Genomic DNA, 24,686 nt, shown 5'->3' on the forward strand with positions numbered 1-24,686 from the left:
AGCCCAAAATTGCCCCATAGGCATACTATGGCAAGGCACTTGCCCATGAAAACAATTGTTTCCCACTATGACAAGACAATGAATTTTGTGGGATCATATCGCCCAATCAGAATGTCGTAGAGACATAGGGGCTGGCTCATTTCACTCGGGCTACCAATCAGTCTTTAAGTATCATCTTGGAAATGGCCCTAGCAACCACCCCTATAGACTTCCATTAAAAATGGCTCAGAAGGATATCTTAAGAACAGAATTTTGTAGACACTTGGCGATTGGATCTTTTGAGTCAGGTTAGTAATCAGCCAATAAGACTCCCTCTGGTCACTGGCTAGCCACACCCTAGCAATCATTTAGAGCACCCTAGCAACCAGCCCTATTGACTTCCTTTAAAAATGGCTGAGAGTGACATCTTTGGATCAGAATGTCCTAGAGCAGGGGTTTTCAAATTGGGTGAAAGTGAGCCTCCCCCTAGAGAACTTGAAGACAGCCGCCCCCCCCCCCCAACACCTCCACAACCACTAATTAGGCTATTATTATTGGTACTACTAGGCTACTGCTATTAGTAGTAGTAATACTATTATTAGTATTGCTTTTAGGCTATGTTCATCAATATACATTTTTTTTTAAGATAAACTTTTTTTATTAAGCTATCAAAACTACATTTTAAATTCAGATTCATTTTGAAATAGGTTATATTTTAAAACATGTGAAAATTTTTACCACATTCATGCAAATGGGAAACTGTTAAAATTAGCCTTCTGAACAGAATCATCCACAGTCAAAAAACTAAACGAAGTATTCTCAACAGCCCTATAACCAAAGAGCCAACAAAATCAGACATAGAACGAAATCAGCAAGATGGACAGCTCTATTTTCTGATCACTGAACAGATAACTCTCGACGGTCAAATAACTAAACTGGAAACATGTTCATAAACAGTCACAGGCTACTAATGTTATCTCAATTGAATAAGAGCTATTTTGGAGATTTTAGGCTAATTAAGGCAATTCAACTTTGAAAACATCAACATCATACATCAGACATCAGCAAGATGGACAGCGCTGTTTCGTCACCGTATCAAATGCGTAAAAATCACTTCCATATTAGGTCTACATTAAGCAAAAAAAATCTGATTGCGATTTTGCCTCTTCAATTTCATCGCCCCTACATCAGTGGGAACAATGAGTCTGACTTTTGATGTGCACAGGTGATCGATGTGGGGCTGCACGGTAGAAAGGAATAAATGTAAATCGTCCTCCACCTGCAGCCTTGATCAGTATTTGCTTTTAAGCAGGGTCAAAGCAGAAAACCCGCACTCACATAAGTGGAGATGAAGGGAATCTGCCTCCTCTCCTGTAGACTTTTGTATTGTAGACACTACAAAGCGATCCATTTTGCAACACGCATATGCATAACACGCACTTAAACACACAAGCTAGTAGGACAGATGTGTACAGACGTGAACCTTTATGTTTTTTTTTCCTCGTGCTGCGCCTCCCCTGGGGCTCTCTGGCACCCCCCAGGTGAGGCGCACCTCACCAATTAAAAACCTCTGTCCTAGAGAAATGACAGTTGGCTTGTTTTACTTGGGTGAGCAATCAGACTTCAGGTATCATCATAGAAACTATGTAGCCATGCCCTAGCAACCATTTAGAGCACCCTAGTAACCAAACCCCATTGACTTCCATTCAAAATGCTTAGATGGACATCTCAGGATCAGAATGTCCTAGAGACTTCTGGTTTCATTCATTGGACTCAGGGTAGCAAGGAGCCTTTTGAGTATCACCTTGGTAACTGCCAAGCAACCAGATGGGGTTACCCTGGCAACAAAGTAACAAATCACATATCTCTGCACCAGAACATCATAGCGACATCCGGTTTCATTAATTTGTCTCAGGGTAGCAAGGAGGCTTTTGAGTATCACCTTGGTAGCTTCCTAGCAACCAGATGCAGTTACCCCAGCAACCAAGTAACAAATCACATATCTCTTCACCAGAATATCAAAGATTTATGGTTTCTTTCATTTGACTCAGGGTAGCAAGGAGCCTTTGGAGTATCACCATGGTAACTGCCTAGCAACCAGATGGGGTTACCCTAGCAACCATGTAACAAATCACATTTTTAGTTTACAAATTTAGTTTAGGCAAGATCTATTCTGTCAATTTGTATTATTTGTCATCTACTGGATCATTTCTGTCAATTCTGATTATTTTGGTTATTTCTTCACATGTGCTTGGACCCCGATGATTGCCACTTGTGGCTATATTTTTGATATTGATATGACGGTGCTTCAATTAGCATTCTGAAAGCATGCTGTATTGGCTGTTAGACAGTTTACATGGCCAAACCCTTTAAGGAAATGTTGCGTCCTTAAATTCATCTCTTTAAAGCACTGCTAAAGCATACATGTGCAGATGGATGTTTTTGCCCAGGAGTGCTGCATTTTTATTTTACTTATATATTTATTAATTATACAGGACTGCCTAGTCGATTGTGAAAATATGTAGTTTTGAACCTTGCCCTGATCCAGTTTGGCACACTATAACAAATGTCACCAGTATCATAACACTATAGCTGCAGTCATCTGTGGCTTTCCTTCCCCGCCTGTCTTCTGACATGGTACTTAACCTCAAATATGTTCAGTGTAAAAAAGATCTAATGATCTGACAGGGCTGCCTGTCTCTCATTGCAGGAAGTCCTTCCCATCTCAGCATGCCACTCTGGCAGCCTTTGCGGCTGTGTACATCTCCGTAAGTAATCCACTGAACCCATGGCACGGTTGACTCATACAATATGTACGTGCATGCCAAAAAAACCTACTTTCTTTTCCTCTACTAAGCATTCACTGAAACTTTAGTCAAAAAGTTGGTCTCCTGTGTCATGAGCATCAAAGTGCTTCTCTTCCACAGATGTACTTCAATGCCACCCTGACTGACTCCTCCAAACTCCTGAAGCCGCTTCTGGTTTTCACATTCATCATCTGTGGCATTATCTGTGGCTTGACTCGCATTATTCAGTTCAAGAACCATGCCGTGGATGTTTACTGTGGCTTTCTCATCGGAGGGAGCATAGCCATCTACCTGGTGAGTCTTGCTGTCATAGAAGCTTTCAAAGCCACTGCAAGGCTGATAAATCCTTTCATTATACCATGACTGTGTTAACGCTAACTCTAGAGAAGAATAATGGAAAATTAGTAAGGAGCAATAATTCAATGCTCTTTTAATGGAGTTATAAATAGCTTACACATGCAAATCCCTTGAGGCTCCAGTTCTGCTCTGCACCCACACACATATTCCTCCCACTGTTTCTTTAGTTTTCTCTCACTCTCTCTCCTTCCTCTCTGCTTAATCTGCTCTGAGGGCTATGTACACCATGTGATTTCTAACTCTGACAATAATGCCAAAACTCTTTGGGAGAAATTAACATAGTTAAGGTAAATCAGTACATCAAGTCCTTGTTTTATTGTTTGCATAATGTATGTTAATCCGACCAAGGAATTAGCTATGTAATGCTATTTTACTTGCCGAGTGTGAAGTGCCACACTTGGTTTACAGCATCTCAACATGCTATTTGTGCACTAATATGAGGAAAGTTCTCAATACGTTGATTCATACTGGAATAGAATAGAATAGAATAGAATAGAGGGTTCCCATGGGCATGGATAACCTGAAAATATATATTTTTAAATAGGGATTTCCAGGGCTGGAAAAATCATGGAAATTGGGTAAATCTTAAATCATGGAAATTTGGTGAATAAAATGGGTATACATTTTTACAGATTAAAACATTTTATTGGCAGTAGTCCAAGTTACTTAATTTGTCAATAAGTGTGGGAAAACAGAATAGATTAGAATAGTTTGGGAAGGTGGAAATTGTTGTAGGTACAGTTTTCCATGTGACATAAGACATGACATGAGGCAGTGTGTGAATGTACAAATGTGCAGTATGTATTACTGTGTGCAGTGTACAATACAATAAAATATACATAAACAATATCCACTACACAAAACAAAATATGCTTTATATAAAATAATGTGCAATAGAGCACAACAGTCTGGTTCCGGAAGTCAAAATCCTATTAAGTGTTAACAATAATTTATAAACTTATAAAGACAGACCCATCTTGAGCTCCAAGGTTGTTAATCAATGGTATATGCGTCTGTTGAAGCCATTAGTTGCCGTTATTTCAACTTAATTTTATACAAATCGTGTTTAATAGTGGAATTCTGGTGACAAATCCATAATCCTAACACCATGTCTACACTGAAAAAAGCAATAGAACCCATTATAATAAAAGATACTGTCTACACCGGAAGTGTCTGTTGCGGCGCACTGTGTCGTGCTGACAGTAAACGGTCTTCCCGTTCCATTTTGCGCTGCACGCACCCACGCTACTACTGCCAACAACACTCTGAAACTTCATATATATTTTTATACATCTGAATATTTTGCAATATTTTTATTTATAATAATTCCATTATAATCAATAACTTTACATCAAGAGTTTTAGACTTTTTAAAATAATTTTAAACTGAATTACATCATTCGCAATACCATTCGTCACTGCTTCCTGGGATTGTAGTTCATTCCCTCATTAAAGACGGTAAGGACATAGTCTTGTACCTTTGTCTTTTTGTCTGATTTTCAAATATTTTTTTGCTTTAAATCAAAGTTTGTAATGTTATGATTCTCCTCTGAGCTTTTTAATGAAGTACTTTATGAAATGCCTACGGAAAAAATTCATGGGAAAAATATTTCCAGAACCTTCCAGGCTCAAAAAGTGGGTGGCCACTGTTGCGCTCTATACGCAATACAATACGGTACATAAACTTAAACTTATAGATTAAGGAGATTTCAGTACAGTAGTAAAATTCTGCCTTATTCTTCAGGGTCTGTATGCAGTCAGGAACTTTAAACCTAGTGAAGACAAATCTTTGAAGACACATCAACTCCAACTTCAACATCAGTATCAGCATCACCGGCAACCACAACCTCCACCACAGCCCCAGCCAGTGGTGCCTCCACCTACCATGCGGGAGCCGCTAAGACCTCTACCCAACCTGAACACAGATCCACCACGCTTACTACCACTTAAGAGCCTGAGCATGCGGGAACGTCCCACCTCGGCACGCTCGGAGAGTATCCTGCTACGTGGGCCCTCCCGAGAGAGCAGTTCCATGTCGAGCTTAAAGAGGTCAAGCACAGAGGTGGAGTGCATTACACCACCCAGCCCACTCTGCCAAGAGAGCTTTGTGACGTTCAGCAACACCCTGCCTCGTGTACACTCAACTGGAGTTGAAGAACCTGTGCCTCGCCGCCACGCTGCCATTCATGCCTCCATGGACTCCACACGTTCCAAGCAGCTGCTCTCACAATGGAAGACCAAGAACGAGAACCGTAAGATGTCACTGCAAATGATGGAGGCTGAGGCTCGCCAGTCTCCCCAATGCAACATGGAGCTCCGCTGCAGCTCTGAACCTTCTGCCATGGGCTTGGATGGTGAGCTCCGTGGTGGACCCCCTGGGCAGTACATGAAGCTTGCCGCTAGCGCTGTCCCACTAGCCAATCATAATAACACTGGTGGCCTGGCAGGTGGAGCCAGGGTATCCATTCAATCACGGCCAGGCTCCTCCCAACTGGTGCATATCCCTGAGGAGACACAAGAGAATATGAGCTCCTTACCACAGGAGGAAGGTGGGGAGGTGAATGATGGTGGGGGAGGGGGCGGGACTGCGCACTCTAAATGGCTGAAGGTGGCTGAGAAAAGCACAGTCTGCAGGACTAACAGCCAGCCACGGATCATGCAGGTCATTGCTATGTCCAAGCAGCAGGGTATGCTGCACGGTAGTCCTAAAAGTGAGGGCAGTACTGTGAGCTGTACTGGCTCCATCCGCTACAAAGCCCTAATGGATCAGGAACTCAGTACAGGCATTGTAAGAGTGGAGGCCCACCCTGAGAACAAGCCTATTGTGAAACCACCATCCACAGATGGCAGTGGATCCTGGAGGTGGAAACCACAGGAGCGTGACAGCATCCGGCAGTCCCTCGAGCTTAACGACCTAAACCGGGACTCTGAGAGCTGCGAGTCATTAAAAGATGGCTATGGCTCCATAGATGGCAACCGGAGCCTACCTGACATGAGCAACCCCCATCATCCCCATTTTCACCATCACCACCACCAACCGAGTATCACCACCATCCGAGTCACACCAGTAGAAGGGGGCAGTGAAGCCACCTCTGAAACTCTCTCTACCACCTCCAGTCGAGACTCCACCCTACGCAGGAAAGGCAATATCATCCTGCTGCCCGACAGAGGGCCTAGTCCAGAGAACACCAGGAACCTGCCTCACTTTTTCAAACCTTCCCCAACACCTCCCCCCATTTTGACTTACAAAAAGTAAAAAAAAAAAAACTTCTTGCCAACCATTCCCAAGTGTTGCCTTGTTCTCTGAACTCTGAGGCTTCATTGGGAGACTGAGTAGAGCCAGTCATTCTGGATATCTCCATTCCCTGACCACTAGACAAACCTGCTCTCTCCAGAACATGTAAGGCAACATTGTGCATTTTAAATCTACTTTGCGTAGGTCTCTTTTTACTAAAACATTTAATAAGCACAAAATATGAAATCTGAGGCTGTTTGGAAAAGGTAATTTTGTGATTTACCTATTTTGTTTTAAACAGCATTTGGATAAGCTTTTTTATTATCAGATCCCTGTTATCTGTTGTCTCATGGCAACATACCACAAATTTGTAAACATTATACACTGGCAGCCAAAAGTTTGGAAGAATGTACAGATTTTGCTCTTATGGAAATAAATTGGTACATTTATTCACCAAAGTGGCATTCAACTGATCACAATGTATAGTCAGGACATAAATTACGTGAAAAATTACTATTACAATTTGAAAAAAAATAAATTCAGAACTTCTTAAACTACTTCAGAGTTCTCATCAAAAAATCCTCCACATGCAGCAATGACAGCTTTGCAGATCCTTGGCATTCTAGCTGTCAGTTTGTCCAGATACTCAGGTGACATTTCATCCCACACTTCCTGTCGCACTTGCCATAGATGTAGCTGTCTTGTCGGGCACTTCTCACGCACCTTATAGTCTAGCTGATCCCACAAAAGCTCAATGGGGTTAAGATCCATAACACTCATTTCCAATTATCTGTTGTCCAAAGTCTGTGTTTCTTTGCCCACTCTAACTTTTCCTTTTTGTTTTTCTGTTTCAAAAGTGGCTTTTTCTTTGCAATTCTTCCCATAAGGCCTGCACCCTGAGACTTCTCTTTACTGTTGTACATGTAATTTATGTTGAGCTGGTAGAATTCAATGAAGCTGTCAGCTGAGGGCATGTGAGGCATCTATTTCTCAAACTAGAGACTCTGATGTACTTACCGTCTTGTTTAGTTGTACATCTGGCCTTCCACATCTCTTTCTGTCCTTGTTAGAGCCAGTTGTCCTTTGTCTTTGAAGACTGTAGTGTACACCTTTGTATGAAATCTTCAGTTTTTTCAAGCATTGCATAGCCTTCATTCCTCAAAACAGTGATTGACTGATGAGTTTATAGAGAAAGCTGTTTCTTTTTTGCCATTTTTGACCTAATATTGACCTTAAGTCATGACAGTCTATTGCATACTGTGGCAACTAAAAAACAAACACAAAGACAATGTTAAGCTTCATTTAACGAACCAAATAGCTTTCAGCTGTTTTTGATATAATGGCAAGTGATTTTCTATTACCAAATTAGCAATTAAGCTTGATTCCTCAAGGATAAGGTGTTGGAGTGATGTCTGCTGGAAATGGGGCCTGTCTACATTTGATCAAAAACTTTTTTCAAATAGCGATGGTGCTGTTTTTTACATCAGTAATGTCCTGACTACACTTTGTGATCAGATGAATGCCACTTTGGTGAATTAAAGTACCAATTTCCTTCCAAAACAGCAAAATCTGTACATTATTCCAAACTTTTGGCTGCCAGTGTATATATTTTCTCAACATAAATATTTGTGTGGACCATTCAGTGCATTTCATGGTGATTTCATTGCTTATGGCTGTTAATTGTTTTCACTATGTCGCTATGAAATAATTTAGCCAGGTGCTGAATCGCACTCATAGATTTTAGATGAAAAGGAGAATGTTATTGTGATGGATATTTACTGAGAGTTTTATCAATGGTGTATTAAACAAATGGATGTTTTGTGTAGAGGGGCTTGTTTAACCATATGCACTGTGTTTTGGTGACCATAAATGAGCTATTTTCAATCAAACAGCTGAAAGTGCTCTTTGCTGGCATAGAGACAATGAATTTAAAGAGACTTGCAGAGAACGTCTCCGGTTACACATGTAAGCTTGGTTCCCTGAGATGAAGGGAACAAGACATTGCTGTAAGCACTATGGGGAGTGTCCTTCACAAGACCTTGTTGAAACACTTATACAATCACGGCAATCTTCTGACTGGCAATGGTGTTTGAGCCCCGCCCCTTTAGGCAGGGGCTCAGTCACCATTTCTTAAGAATTTTCTGACTGAGGGATAAGAGTGAGTCACTCGCAATATAAAACTCTGAAGTAGTAGTGCGGCCAGCTTTTGCAATGTCTTGTTCCCTTCATCTCAGGGAACCTAGGTTACATGTGTATCCGGAGACATTCCTTTTCGATTCAGTTCATTCGACATTGCTGTAAGCACTATGGGGAACGATATCCCATCACTACATGACATTACATTCCCAGAGTTATAAAACTAAATAGATATTTTCATAAGGAGTCACAGGCTGATGACTTATAAGTCATATTAAAGTGTATATGAATATTTCCACGTGGCAGATGCCAGATGGAAACTAATGTTGTCTGGGATCTATATGAACCATATAGATATACACAGTATGGATTATTAACCCTCTCACAACAAGGTTGGGAAAGTAGGTTTTATTTCTTATGGGAGTGCTTATGACTTAAAAAGAAGCAGTTCAACAGCATATATCTAGGTGGCTGTGTTAATTATAGTCAGTAGCCTACCCATAATAAGGGCTTGAGCTCACCCGCTTAAAAGAAGCGCTATTATGCAGAGAGGACTTGTGAGGAGATGGATGCCACGTCCAGGTTATAAAACCTTGCGAACGTGTTTTGTGAGGACGATTCTGCTGCCAAACATATGTCCTGTAAGGACACACTGTTTGTCGACACCCATGAAGAGGCCATGTTTCTGGTTGAATGCGGTTTGTCACCAATAGGGCAATTTGCGCCCTGTGATTCGTAAGCAAGGGCAATCGCATCAACAATCCAGCAAGATAGCCTTTGTTTGGAGAAGAACATTCCTTTTGTGTGTCCTCCATAACAAATAAAGCGCTGATCCGACAGCCTAAACTGACGGGTGCACTCAACATATGTATGCAGTGCCCTCACCGGGCATAACTTATGCATAGATTGTTCTTCATCTGAATTAAATGACGAGGGAAAGAATTCTTGCAAACGTACCATCTGAGCACTGAAGTGCATTGATAAAACCTTAAGCACGTAGCCTTTTCTAGGTTTAATGGTGGCTTTTGACAGATCTGGACCAAACTCCAGGCATGAGCTGTCATTGTATTTAAATGACGCCAAAGCCAGTAGGAGAGTGGTCTTTAAGGAAAGTCCCCGCAACTCAACAGATTCCAGTGGCTCAAACAGGGAGTTTGTGAGTGCCTTCAGCACCAGATTCAAGTCCCAAGTCAGCACCATAGCAGGGCAAAAGGGGTTCAAACACCTCGCTCCCTTAAGGAACTTATGACTGAATTATGTTTGCCTATTGAAGAGCCAGTCTCCAGGGCGTGGTATGCTGAGATAGTCACTACATAAACCTTGAGCGTTGACGGGGTAAGACCAGCGTCCAGCCGCTCTTACCCCGTCAGCCATGAAATTCACCAGGTCTTTACCACACAAAAAGCACCAATTTGCAAACATGTGGCATTTTAGTGCATAGAGGCTTCACGTGGACAGGGCTCTTGACTGTAAAATGGTATTCATCACCGACTGAGCCAGTGCTGGCTCGTCCCATGTGTTCCATTCAGGGCCCGCACATGTAGGTTCCACAGCTCTGGCTGGGGATGCCATGTCATGCCTTATGCTTGAGAGAGAAGGTCTCTCCTCAGCGGTATTTCCCATGGAGGGCCATCTAGTATTTCTATCATCTCCAGAAACCAGGACTGATTGGGCCATTTCGGCGCAATTAACAGAATTGTTTCCATGTCCTCTCGGACTTTGCTGATGACAGAATGCAGGAGGCACACCGGGGGATATGCATACTTGCATTTCGCCAGCCATTTGCAAACCAGCGTGTCCACACCCAGAGTACACAGCCTGCGTAGTGCATCAACCCCAGTCGCAGAACACTTGCTGTGTCTGAAACTGCCCCCTATCCACTATATAGTGCACTATTTCAGGTGTCCGCCATTTTGTAGGAGTGTCTGAATTCTGAGTGAGCCACTTGTTCCCTACTTTTGTTCACTCATTCTTACCCACAATGCACTCTTATTTCGAGTGTACATTTGATGTACACTCGACAATGGTTAATTGCCCATAATCCAACATGGGGAGGACGTACGAGCTGGGAGTTTACTGCATCCTTCACTCCTGCACTGTTTTATTTCATGCTGAATGTATTAAATTACTTTTTGACAAATCATTACTTGATTAAAATAACATTTTATCCTCTTTGGCAGAAAATGTTTAATTGCTTGAGACTGCTTTTGCACCGCGATGAAGCACTCTAAAAAGCCTTACACGGCGTTGCCAAAGAGACTGTCAGACGACACCGGGGTGTCAAGGAGGGCGGCGTTCTCTGCGTCACACATCTCCGTGAGAGTTAACCAAATATGCCGGTCCAGAACCAGCAAGCTGCTCATCACTTTGCCGATGGCCTGAGTGGTAGCTTTCGTGGCTAAATCTGTAGCGGTGTGGAGCTCTTTGAACAGCTCTGGATCGGGGTCTTGCTCATCCATTTGTTTGAGGAGCTTAACTTGAAAAACCTGGAGCACCAACATGCTGTGGAGTACTGGACCAGCTTGGCATGCTGCTGTATAAGCTCTTCCAGCTAGTGCGGACGTCATTTGACACGGCTTGGAGGGATGGGCAGGGTGGGATTTCCATCCCATGGCAGTATTTTGGCATAGGTGAGTATTTGGACATCTTTAAATACACGTGTATCACGCAAGTAGCTCTTTAGTTAATAGTTTAATTGTATATATAAGCAGGTAGGAGTTTCGCCGAAGCTCCCCGTTGATCAACGATGAGTATCTGAAGTGAAGAACCCGTTCACCGAGAGCGCCTTCAACGACGATGTGGAGAACTCTTTACCAGAACATACATGGGAGCGGAAATATTCTCAGTGAAGTCGCTGAGCACAGACAACGAGTAGTCCTGTTCGCGTCTTGATGAGAAGTTCCATCGGCTGTAATATATAACGACGGCACAGTAGAAGGGTTCCAAGATAAAGACGAAGTTCGCAGTCTTGAATGAAGAAAATTCTGAAGAAATGGTGACACAGCGCCCGCTTATATAGGCTTACTGCATAACTAAAGGGGAGGGGCTCAGACACCATTGCCAATCAGAAGATTGGCATGATTCTATAAGGGTTTCAACAAGGTTGTGTCGTGTGAAGGACACTCCCCATAATGCTTACAGCAATGTCGAGTGAACTGAATCGAAAGGGAATGATACATTCTTAAGACATTAATGTAATATATCCTTTTGTAATGTAGAAATTGTCCTTGTTTTTACTCACAAGTAAGTACTGCTTTAGTCATAACTATTGATTTGCAAGTCCCTATAAGTTGTATTAAGTGTCCATTGAGCACAGTTATAATTGTGTGTAACAAGTTTACAGTTAGGGGAAAGGAGGAAGCGGGAGACGGCGAATCCAACTCAAACTGTATGTTTATTTTAAACTCAAATTCACGCATTTTAGTGGCAACAACTCAAAATCATGCTTTTCAGCGGAAACAATTCAGCACAGTCTCTGGGTGAGTGTGGTAACTATCTCTCTCCTCTCACTGGCATCTGGCTTGCTCCTAAATCTGTCTCCAACTCTCACTGCAATGGCAAACAGCTGTTAGAGAAAAATTATTGCCAGGTGATGATCCCTACCATTCTCATCTCCTGATCACGCTCTCCATTCACAAGCTGGCGCTCAACCATGCTCCTACCACAACATTGTGTTTTTTGGCTCATTGCTGTATGTTTACAGTGATGTATTGTGAATCGTATTCACTGTTTTTACCCCATTTTGTCTGACTGGTTAGGGTTATATAGCTACTGAGTTGCGCCCTCCTCCTCATTTTTAAGCATGTGGGCATAAACAAATGACTCACACTTCAAACCACTGCACATTGCAGAGAAGCACCTCTCAATATATGAGCAATAGGAGGCCCTTAAATGTATTAGTGGGAACTCATTGCTTATTTTTTTTTTAAACATTTTAAAAATACTTAGAATCACATTCTTAGAGTGCCTCAAAAATAGTTATTTGCTGAAAAGTTAATGATTACTTGTAGGTGGTGGTGGTGTAGTGGACTAAAGCACTGAACTGGTAAGTGGAAGGTTGTTGGTTCAATCCCTACCGCCACCACCATTGTGTCCTTGAGCAAGGCACTTAACTCCAGGTTGCTCCAGGGGGATTGTCCCTGTAATCAGGGCACGGTAAGTTGCTTTGGATAAAAGTGTCAGCCAAATGTAAATCTTGCAGTGACTGTAAAAAATATTACAGTTACTGTTGTAATGGTACTTAGTTAATTATTATGGCACACAATGAGCAGAAGTCTTAAATGGACAGATGTTTTTTTTGCTTTAAAAAAACACTATTTGTGCCATCAAATGGCACAGAACAATTGACAGTCATTGTGTGCTCATAAAATAAGAGGTTTTAATGAAATACACACAAAAATTGACAAACGATGTTAGGATTCGTCCTGTGTGAAGTGTCTTCTAAACTGTGTATTTGTATTTTTAGCACGTTGTTTACATCCTTCTTAGGACCATCTTGTAATATATACATAAATATTGCCAAATAAGAATGTCAAATTAACACGGTGATGGATAAATTTAGCTAATTTATGTACATGATCATTTAAATGATGTTGGTTATTTTTGTTTTGTTTTTATTAAACATAGATTCAGTTGAAATGCAGGAATACATATTTTGAAGTGTCTGTTCTACAAGAGTGAATCAGAACCAATACAATTAAAGATTTTATATATGCTTGTACAGTATAACTGTACCCCACATAATGGCTTTAACTTGTCGTTACAAATGCATGGTGATTTAATAATGTATTTACTGTAACTAAAGAATTTGTTTTGTTTTGCTTTTATTTTGTTTATAATGCCTTTAATAGTGATGGCTGATACCTTGATTTATACTCTAATCCATTCTGCGGAATCAACTGAATAATCATGAAATCTTTGTACACTTGTAAATAGGTATTTGTAACTTTGCCAGCATACCTGTGTGATAGTGTAAATTAGAGGAAAAGTAATCTGTTAAGATCCGAGAGAGATAGCTAGGTTATTATTTGGGTGAAAGACACTTGATTTATTAGTGCTCAAAACTAGATATGGTACAAAGACAAAAATGTCTTTTCTATGGAACATTTAGGACATGTTGACAGATATTTGGAAGTTTTGCCTTGTGGGATTTTGCTTAGCAATGTATTTTGACTGAAGCTCATATATCTTGATATATATTGAAATAAATGTTTGGTATCCAAAGCAAGCCAAAACACAATTTTTTTTTTCCACACTATGTTCTTGCCTGTCACCTATATCAAACTGTACCTAAATATATGTCTAGGTGAAATGTCTTTAGACACTCTCTGAAAACTTGAAGATAATGTGTGTTATTTCTGAAGCACCAAATACAATAATTATTGTTTCCATGCAGGTTTCCCAAACACTTCCCCTTTCTGCTATTGGTCGAGCCCCAAACTCACTCCATTGGTTGAGCCAGAAGTCGACATATCAGACTGCTCAAGCAGACATTAACAATTTTTTGGAATCACCATAGTTTTTACACTCTTCAGGGAAGTCATCCTACGAATGGCTGACTTATAGTTGCCTCTTTGCATTAAACTGGAATAGGAGAAATTATTCACTGAAAAATTATATCAACTTGGTCTTGTGTTTAAAAGTGTGCTGCTGTTGGGTCCAACAAAATAATGGCTCTGGTTCAGCCATCTGTTTTCAAAAGTTGCCTTTGTATATGTCCTCAGATTACATCAGCCTGTGTGTGCCAGAGCCAGAATTAAGTGTAATACCCATCTCGCGGTCCTGTATCCAAGAATTGTCTGTCCACCTTAGGGCATATCTCTAGTTTTAGCTTTAACAAATGACCCCACAGTATGTTCATAGAATCAAAGGTCTTCCCTTCACTCTCACTTTGTTTATATCCCATGTCAAGCTCAATGTTTGACAATAGCATCATGACATTTTGGATAAAACACTCCAGAAAGTGTCAAAAGCATGGAAAATGGGTCTGGTTAGCAATGCTGAATCCAACCAGTCAGAAAGCTGATCTAAATTGAGAAAGAGATTCTTAGTCTCCATCTTATGCAGCATCCTCTGAAGACCAAATGCATTGTGTTGAAAGTAGAGACTGAGAGGGTACTAGAGAGTGAACAGACCTGTAATGTATCAGAGACCAAAGCTACAAGGAAACAGCTAAGAACAAAACTGATTAACAATACTGAAGAAAGACACAAATCTACAGACCCCAAATCCATTACTTTCAAGCTTGTCATTGGGCCTCTCCACACCATGATATTGTCTTTACCGTGAAGCCAAGGGTCATTGCTCAGTAAAAATAGTGCAACATGAAAATGTATCTCATATCACCTGACTCATACAAACAACAGAATATTGTAGCATGTTAAAAGGATGGTGAGCAATGTTTTAGTCCTTTATCATTCCCACATACAGTCTATCATAGGGTTTCTTAGTTTTATTTCAACTCCCTTTATTTTTTCCATAAATCAGTCAAAGTAACCCACACATTGTGTTTATTATCCTTGTAATGTGTTATCTGCACGTCATTTGGCAGAGAACAGCATAGCATACATCCAAACCATCTGTCCCCTAGATTACTTGAAAAAGTGGGCAAGGAACCTGGATTTCAATTTAGCCCAGTATTACTTTGCTCTTCTGTTTACTTGGAACTGTAAGGCAAGTTTAGTTACACCCCTGCAAACACCCACAAAACCCTAGTGATCATATAGCAACACCCTAGCAACCATGCAGAACACCATATCTCTGCACCATAATATAACAGAGACATGGGGGTGGGCTCTTTGGACTTGGGGTATGTGGCAGCGGGGGCGTGGTCAAGCATCTCTCCGGAGAGAGAAAGCGGTAAGGGCGCTTACACCTGAGCTAAATTATGTTTTCGGCACCAGTGTAAAAGATGAAGCGAGGAGCAGTTTTTCCTTCTTAAGGTGAGGCTTTATTTTCCCCTCTTGGTGACACCACTTTACAGTTTACCTTTACACACTAAACTGACACTAACACACACTGCTGTCATAAGTAAACTTTCACTACTAGAAAATCCTTGCTCTGGCTCAGCTCTGTCGTATCCAGTCTCTCTCTCGACTGAGTCTTGTGTCGCTCTATTTATGCCGCTCTCCCCGTGCTCACTGAAATTAGAGACAGGTGTTAGACATAATTTAGCTCAGGTGTAAGCGTCCTTACCACTTTCTCTCTCCGGAGATATGCTTGACCACGCCCCCGCTGCCACAGGGTAGTAAGGCAAGTTAAGTGAAACCTTAACAACCACCCACAACACACTAGCTACCAAATAGCAATGCCCTAGCAACCATGCAGAATACCATATCTGACGGATATCTGATGCCATTGGGGGGCCCCTACAAAATCCCAGCTCTTGAATATTGTAGAGACATAGGGGTAGTCTCGTTTGACTTGTGGCAGTGTACTGAGGCCCTTGGTTGGCCCTGTGAGGCCCTTGAGTGCCCCAGCCATATCTCTGAACCAACATGTTGTAGAGGCATGGGGTGGGCTCTTCTGACTTGGGTCAGTGTACTGAGGCCCTTGGTAGGACATTGAGGCACCACAGCAAGCACCCCTCACATGTTCTTCAGAAAATGTAGCTATTTTTTTAAGACTTTCAAGGAACAGGTTGTTCTCTCTAAAAAAGAAGCCATTCATTTGAATAATTGTCAATGGCATCTAAAGGGTTGATTTATTCTGTACCTCAAGACCAGATTTGCAAATTGTTTTGAATTAGAATCTCTGCAGTGATGATACAATGAATTATCAATGGTAAACATTAATGTACAAGACAGGACTGAGAGCTACATATGACTGTGTTTCAAACTTGCATATTGTGAAGCAAACGGCAGAACTTGCTTGTCTTTCAGCAATTAATTTGATCAAAAGTGATTTGCAGTAAATAAATGGTGGGCCATTCCTAGTCTGTACCAATCTGTATATTTCTGTACCAATACTGTATATTTCTTCTGGTTCATTGTTACCTCTTATTAGTGGTGTCATAGCCTGAAAACATCTTTACAGATGGTACAAGCAATGCTTGTTTATTATAGAGGCCTTATGACTTGAGCCTGGTTTGATCAGAGGAATCTTCATGTTGGTTCATTTAAAGGAATAGTTAACCTAAAAATGAAAATTTGCTGATAATTTACTCACCCTCAGGCCATCCAAGATGTATCTGAGTTTCTTTCTTCTTCAAAACAGAATTTAAGGTTTTTAGGATTTCATTTCAGGCCTCCTCCTTCAAATAATGCAAGTGAATGAGATGTACGGAAGCAAACATTTGTAGTTAAAAATATATAAGTATTGTTTTGTTTCTAAAAATAATCAATCTGAATGACTGGAGTCATGTGGATTATTTTGATGCACCCTAAATGTGCATTTTGGACCGTCAAAAAATGGAGTACATTCACTTGCATTGTTTGAAGGAGGAGGCCTGAAATGAAATCCTAAAGATCTTAAATTCTGTTTTGATGAAGAAAGTAACTCAGATACATCTTGGATGGCCTGAGGGTGAGTAAATTATCAGCAAAGTTTCATTTTTGGGTGAACTATTCCTTTAAGGACAGACTGAAGACAGTCTTCTAAAGGAGACAGATGGTCTGGCAAAAACAATGCATCCACAAATCAGCAGCAGGGGAGAGAGACAATGTCAAGTTCATTTCATGGCTGTCAGGCATGACCTGTCAAGGTGATGTCAAGGTGGAAAACAATGGTTCCTCTTCTCTAACAGAGATGGACAGACATGACTATCAAAAAGTATCAACACACCAGGCCTCTCCAAAGCTGTACTAAATACAGAGATAGTGAGGGGGAGGAGACGGACTCCTCAAAGGAAAATGAACTGACAAAATTGTAGTGCTTTTTATGGGAACTGTAGGAATATAAGTCCCATCTTTCAGCTGAAAGAGCCAATATGCTTTTTGATAAAGGCATATGTTTACTCTCGAATGCAAATGTTCATTAGCTGGACCAGCCTTACAAATACTTTTTTTAATTGTGATTTGAGCTAAATAAGAAAAATGTATGATACTATTGTTAGATTTTATTGCAGATTTGAAATATACCATTGCATTGGTATATTTAGTGTATTTAATGGCATTAGTCTTGACAAACAGTTTTAGAGATTTCAGTCTTTCCCCATGCAAGTAGAAGCTGTAATTGTATGCCCATTTCCTACATAAAAAATAGCTGCCCGTATATGTGGCCAAAATGGTCACAGAGCGAACTGACTAAATATACTCAAATTTTTCTTGAAAATATGGCTCATGTTGCATTTACTGTAAATTAAATGTATTCTCAGGTAAAAATGTCAGTATGTAAAAATTCCTTGTTTGACTTTAATACTGATCACTAAGCCATGGCACTGACTAACTACTAACCCACTAACAGTATTTCACTGCATGCCATAAAACATAGAATATACCATGTAATCACATAGGCCTATGGATCTTTCATGAATAACAGACAGAGACAGTTAGCACATGCACCTAACACCATTACCTACGTCCATCACACACATGCTAACAGGAAATGATTGTACATGTGAACATTTACTGAAAACAATGCATGCTCTGTCCTATTTAACGATCACCAGACACTGAATCTGCAAGGCAAAGAACTGCAAGTTTGTCATCTCTGTGAGGTTGCCATGGCAACTCTGCAGCAGACTCTGGACAGAATGAGAGTGTTTCCAATCAAAGCTTTTTTTCCCTCTAAGGTTAATGTGAGTACATTGTGTAGCCGGTGGCCTTGGTGGTGCTGCTTATGAATCTAAAAATAACATGTACTGTAGTTTAGGCACTATTCATGCCTTCATGCTTGATGGGACAGAGGTGCAAAAAGCTTGTTCAGACATCTTGAGGTTACCAGAAGGACAGAACATGTACGCTATTCTCGGACAAAGGATCTTTTTTACACATTGTAGCTCAAGCCACTGAAAATTTACATGTCTCTAGTACTTCTGTTACAACACCACATTATGGTACAAGTTAACAACTGAGGCAGGCAAATAAAACTGAACTTTTAATGGAAGTCAGCCCATTATCGCGAGCCTGGGGTTTAACTGCAAAATGAAAACTCCCTCACTAACTCAATGAGGAAATTGTATTTCTGTTTCCTGCAGAGTTTTTCCTAATTTAATCGTATCGCCTTGGGAGGTGCAAAGAGCTACTTGGGAATAATGATGCGTAAATAAGTTGTAAAACTCAACTCATGCGAATTTGAAGAGAAGCACAACCTGACATGTAAATGAAGTTGTTCGGCTATTATGATATCATTCATTCCTGTGAGAATCTAGTCTTTGCACTATAATGTTTAATGTAGAAAAATGAGCAGTTAGTCTGGATTTGTTCCCTGGGATGCTGCACTAATTTATCCCTACCATTTATTTTCAATCTTTATGTCCCTCACAGAAAATTACAGTACTTTTTTTAGGTGAATTACTTTGCTAATGATAACAATATTCTTTGTGCACAGAATACTTTGTAAGGCAATGGGCTCTTGTCCAGAGATAATCAGCTGTGCACAGAATTCTGTAATTATTGATTATATTGTATGCATTCACCTTCATGTTGTTCCAAACACGTTTGACTTTCTTTCCTCTGAGGAACACAAAAGGAGATGTTTGGGAGAATGTCAGCCTGAGTCATCATTTACTTTCATTGCATTTTAATGTACAATGAAAGAAAACTGTAAAATGTATCAGTAATGAAGCAGTTGTCATCATCATTCAAGCTCATTCATTCAGCAGCTGTTTTTTTCCTCCCCTCCCTCAGTGAGTAGATCACTTGCTGTTTTTATATGCTTCTCACCTTAGTGTGCAGCGTGCAGTGTGCACCATGTCCTCAGACAGTGCAGACAAGTGTTATTTCATGTCTCTCAGTTTTTGTCTGGCTTTTACCTTTGTGTAGGATAAAACATTTATTTATGCTTTTCATTCCAGTCATCTGTTTTATGTTTGTTGTTGTCACATCAGTTTCCTAATTTTCAGTTATTCATATTTAACTTTGTCCTTTTAGACTGATCTCACAAAAAAATCTGTGGCAGGAGGTTGAATGTTTTGTCTGCTAAATTCGGGGTATGTATTCCATATATCCAAACTTCCCCTCCCAGTGGCCAAAGCTGGAACTACGGTCACAACATACTCAGACCAAAACAAAATCCTTTCACTTTCTTCTTTGTAAATCTGGGATGTACTGTCAAAGGCACAGGATGGGTGTTTTTGGGGCACGAATATTCACCGCATGGTGGCTCTTGTCCAGAATTCGGAACACTGAATACAAATATGGGTGGCAAAACATTCATAACTAACATGTTGATTTCACGTGTGATCCTGTTGCTCCTTTAGCTGCAACATCTGAAAATGGCGAGTTTGGAAAATGTAGGTCAAAACAAGTGAGACCCCAAAATCCTGTTTCTGTAAAAGGATGCACAGACAGTCTTTGGGAATGCAAGATATTGTTGATGTAACAGCAACTGCAAATCTTTGGTGTTTACTAAAATACATTGAATTTACGCCAATGAAATCTGGGTTATCAGTTCACAGCAACATCTTTTTCTTTTTTTTTTCTCTCTTTTCAATATTATATATTATATAATAAATAATAATTAATCACTATAATAAAAAATAGAGATACCAAAATTGTGCTATGTTTGCAATGTGAACATTCAGATTCGTCCTTGCAAACTTACTGCAATGGTGTCCCTCATGTATAATGGACAGGAAGTGAATGAGGTGGCACTGATACGCTGAGACTGTGTTGGACTGATTAGAAAGGACATGTCCTGCTGAGACCCTCAATCATCTTTAGCTCATCCATGAATGACACTCATTAAGAATAGCCTTGACAGGCACAAACTCTTAACAGAACTCAGGATGTGTGTAATGGCTGTGTATAGTCAGCATATCTGCATGCCAACATGGCTGTGAGTTTGAAATCACTGTAAACATTTATCTCTCAACACTTGTATGTATATCATTGTGTGTCATCCAGTATAGCAGACTCTCGAATGGATTTCTGTTGCTGCAGGGCTTAATTACAGTAATAAAAAAATATAATCAGATTACCAAAGGAAATCTAAAACTGACATTGACTCAAGAAAGATGCTAGTAAGTGTGCAATAACTGTTACTATACAGATGTGACATTTCACAGGTGACTGCTCACCTGTCTTCAAACAATATTTCTCAGCAGTTAGTGACATACTGCATATGCTGTAACATCCATATACTGCAATTTCCCTTCTTTCATTAACATATATCAATTAAATTCCCTTTTGCAATGACATTTCTCCTATTTTGATTATGAATAGTTAATACAACCTAAGAAATGCTTGTGATTACAGCAAAACTATAATCACTTTTCTTTTCAGCCCTTTTTTTCAAAGTTAGCAGCATGACATTCTATGTAGGGCACTCGAGAACATGCAATCCACCATTGCCCATGTGAAAATTCGCCATAGCAACCATGCCACTGAAGCAAGTGGAGCATCATTCACTGCAATAGACAACTCAGCTTGACACAGCACAGCCCAAATACACTCAAATCCCTGCATATTGCCGATCAAGCTTTCTACGAGTACAGTATTCACCTCTGCATTATTAATTAAGCAATCAATTATGCATTCAGAATCAGCTTTATTGCCAGGTATGCTTACACATACAAGGAATTTGTTTTGGTGACAGGAGCTTCCAGTGCACAACAATACAATACAGCAACAAGACATAGATAATAGTAAAATATAATAAAAAAAAAAAAAAAATGAATAGAAAATAAAGGTATATATATATATATATATATACACACAGTGCATCCGGAACGTATTCACAGCGCTTCACTTTTTCCACATATTGTTATGTTACAGCCTTATTCCAAAATGGATTAAATTCATTATTTTCCTCAATTCTACAAACAATACCCCATAATGACAAAGTGAAAGTTTGTTTGAAATATTTGCAAATGTATTAAAAAAAAAAAACGGGGGGGGGGGGGCGGGGGGAACAAGTACATAAGTATTCACAGCCTTTGCTCAATACTTTGTTGAAGCACCTTTGGCACCAATTACAGCCTCAAGTCTTTTTGAGTATGATGCTACAAGCTTGGCACACCTATTTTTGGGCAGTTTCTCCCATTCTTCTTTGCAGGACCTCTCAAGCTCCATCAGGTTGGATGGGGAGCGTCAGTGCACAGCCATTTTCAGATCTCTCCAGAGATGTTCAATCGGGTTCAAGTCTGGGCTCTGGCTAGGCCACTCAAGGACATTAACAGAGTTGTCCCGTAGCCACTCCTTTGTTATCTTGGCTGTGTGCTTAGGGTCGTTGTCCTGTTGGAAGATGAACCATCGCCCCAGTCTGAGGTCCAGAGCGCTCTGGAGCAGGTTTTCATCAAAGATGTCTCTGAACATTGCTGCATTCATCTTTCCCTCGATCCTGACTAGTCTCCCAGTTCCTACCGCTGAAAAACATCCCCACAGCATGATGCTGCCACCACCATGCTTCACTGTGGGGATGGTATTGGCTAGGTGATGAGCGGTGCCTGGTTTCCTCCAGACATAACATTTGCCATTGAGGCCAAAGAGTTCAATCTTTGCTTCTCATGGTCTGAGAGTCCTTCAGGTGCCTTTTGGCAAACTCCAGGGGGGCTGTCATGTGCCTTTTACTGAGGAGTGGCTTCCGTCTGGCCACTCTACCATACAGGCCTGATTGGTGGAGTGCTGCAGAGATGGTTGTTCTTCTGGAAGGTTCTCCTCTCTCCACAGAGAAACGCTGGAGCTCTGTCAGAGTGACCATCAGGTTCCTGGTCACCTCCCTGACTAAGGCCCTTCTCCCCCGATCGCTCAGTTTGGCCGGGCGGCCAGCTCTAGGAAGAGTCCTGGTGGTTCCAAACTTCTTCCATTTACAGATGATGGAGGCCACTGTGCTCATTGGGACCTTCAATGCTGCAGAAATTTCTCTGTACCCTTCCCCAGATCTGTGCCTCGATACAATCCTGTCTTGGAGGTCTACAGGCAATTCCTTGGACTTCATGGCTTGGTTTGTGCTCTGACATGCACTGTTAACTGTGGGACCTTATATAGACAGGTGTGTGCCTTTCCAAATCATGTCCAATCAACTGAATTTAGCACAGGTGGACTCCAATCAAGTTGTAGAAACATCTCAAGGATGATCAGTGGAAACAGGATGCACCTGAGCTCAATTTTGAGTGTCATGGCAAAGGCTGTGAATACTTATGTACATGTGATTTTTTTCTTTTTTTTATATAAATTTGCAAAGATTTCAAACAAACTTCTTTCACGTTGTCATTATGGGGTATTGTTTGTAGAATTTTAGGAAAATCATGAATTTAATCCATTTTGGAATAAGGCTGTAACATAACTAAATGTGGAAAAAGTGAAGCGCTGTGAATACTTTCCGGATGCACTGTATATATATATATATATATATATATATATATATATATATATATATATATATATATATATATATACTATAAATATATATACTATAAATGAACATGTTCATTTCTGCATATTGTTTCTGTTTCCTAATGTGCTGATGTTACATTGTTTTGTTTGTGTCTGGGTGTGCTGGGATGTCAAGTGCATATGTAAAGGTAGGCATAGGTGTGTCACAACCTCTGTCAAAGAACATCGAAGTGTTATTTGACGCTGCCACAAAACCTTTGTTAAAGCAAATTGAAGTGTGTGATTAAGGCTACATTAAAGGCATTAGCATAATAAAACAGCCTGTTCCGATGGTGCAGCGAATCCATTGTTATTTTTAAGCCCAAATGAGTCTGGACAGAATCAGAGACAAGATCTGCTTTTGAAGGTTCCACAATAATTCACATTGTTGTATTGTAGACCTGCCAATAGACTTTTCTCAATCCATCACATGTACGTGTTTCAGAGAGTAGTTCTTGATACATCATTGGAGTGCAGCAGCAACTTAAAAAAACAAGCTCTCATTTCAAGTTTTTCATGGTCAACCCACTTACATTATGAGGGCATAAGAGGGATCATATTTTGCACAGTTGAGTTATAGTGTTTTCAAGAATAACACTGTCAGAGTTAAGTAACTGTATATTAGATATTTTTTTCATGAGGAGTTTGCAACCACCTGGTGTGAAAATCCTTTCATGAGGAGCAATGCCATCTGCTGGTATATTGAATATAGCACAATTTCTAAATTATACATTTTTGAATATCATGTTTTTTAAACAGTTATTTGGAAGAATGTGTATGGAAATGTGTAAAGAATAGTTACATTAGAAATGTTTCTTCAAAAATATCATGAACCTGTCAAAACAAACTAAATAATAAATATTTGAAAGACCACAAATAAATATATTTAAATATATTAGAATCATCCGCAACTTCATTTGAGACTGGTAGACAGAACAAAACTGCTATAAACAGGAATCTATTCATGTGCAAGCTTTAGATTTACATTTACTTTCCACTTAAGGTAGTACTAAAGCTAATTTGCCTGAATCAATCTGTCAATGACCAGGCCCCTTAGAACAACTAGTTAATGACAGGCTGCTAGAATGTGTTGTCCATGGCAATAGCACCAACACTGAACAACATAAGTTGAGGTTTCGGGAGTTTTGCCTACTCTTTTGCAGTTGAACAGGGGCTATATACCTCAGAGTAATCTTAGATTATTATTTTTGTCATACAAAGACCTTATTTGAAATATACAATATTTTTGATGTGGCTCATCAAGAAATCAACCAGGGGTGTAAAATACATGTGTAATTGTACTAAAGCATTTTTGGGGGGGAATTTGTACTCAGGCACTTTTGAAATCTAATACATTTAAACTCAATTGCATTTCTAAGAGACATTTTACTCCTTACAATTTCATTTAGACCTTCAAATTACATGTTCCGGAGAGCCACATGATGCCATGCAAAAGGCAGACGTGTAAGAGACAGCTCTGTGCACTTTGCTAATTTTTTTAATTATTTTCATGATATAATCCGGTGAAACTCAATACACCCAGTTACACATTTACTGTTTGAGGTAAACATGGCAAGGAAGTCAAAATCCTCAGGCTCTGGAGACATTAAAAGTCACTTATGGGTTCAAGATGAAAGCCCAGACAGGCCTGTGGGCCTGGGACTCAATTTGGATGGCGCAGCGGGAGAAGAAATCCAGC

At 40.3% G+C, this 24,686-nt stretch overlaps 1 protein-coding gene across 1 annotated transcript in view; it reads left to right on the forward strand.

The window, feature by feature from the left end:
- Window positions 1–24,686, forward strand: part of LOC127440390 (phospholipid phosphatase-related protein type 4-like) — a 58,096-nt gene that overhangs the window by 27,445 nt on the left and 5,965 nt on the right. The window contains exons 5-8 of the mRNA XM_051696919.1: window positions 2,690–2,747; window positions 2,907–3,080; window positions 4,887–4,943; window positions 5,031–6,542. Of these exons, the coding sequence (XP_051552879.1) occupies window positions 2,690–2,747; window positions 2,907–3,080; window positions 4,887–4,943; window positions 5,031–6,398 (1,657 nt within the window). The 3' untranslated portion in view covers window positions 6,399–6,542. The remainder of the gene's footprint in view (window positions 1–2,689; window positions 2,748–2,906; window positions 3,081–4,886; window positions 4,944–5,030; window positions 6,543–24,686) is intronic.

This window comes from Myxocyprinus asiaticus, chromosome 5 (assembly GCF_019703515.2).
Source record: "Myxocyprinus asiaticus isolate MX2 ecotype Aquarium Trade chromosome 5, UBuf_Myxa_2, whole genome shotgun sequence".
NCBI classification, from domain to species: Eukaryota; Metazoa; Chordata; class Actinopteri; order Cypriniformes; family Catostomidae; genus Myxocyprinus; species Myxocyprinus asiaticus.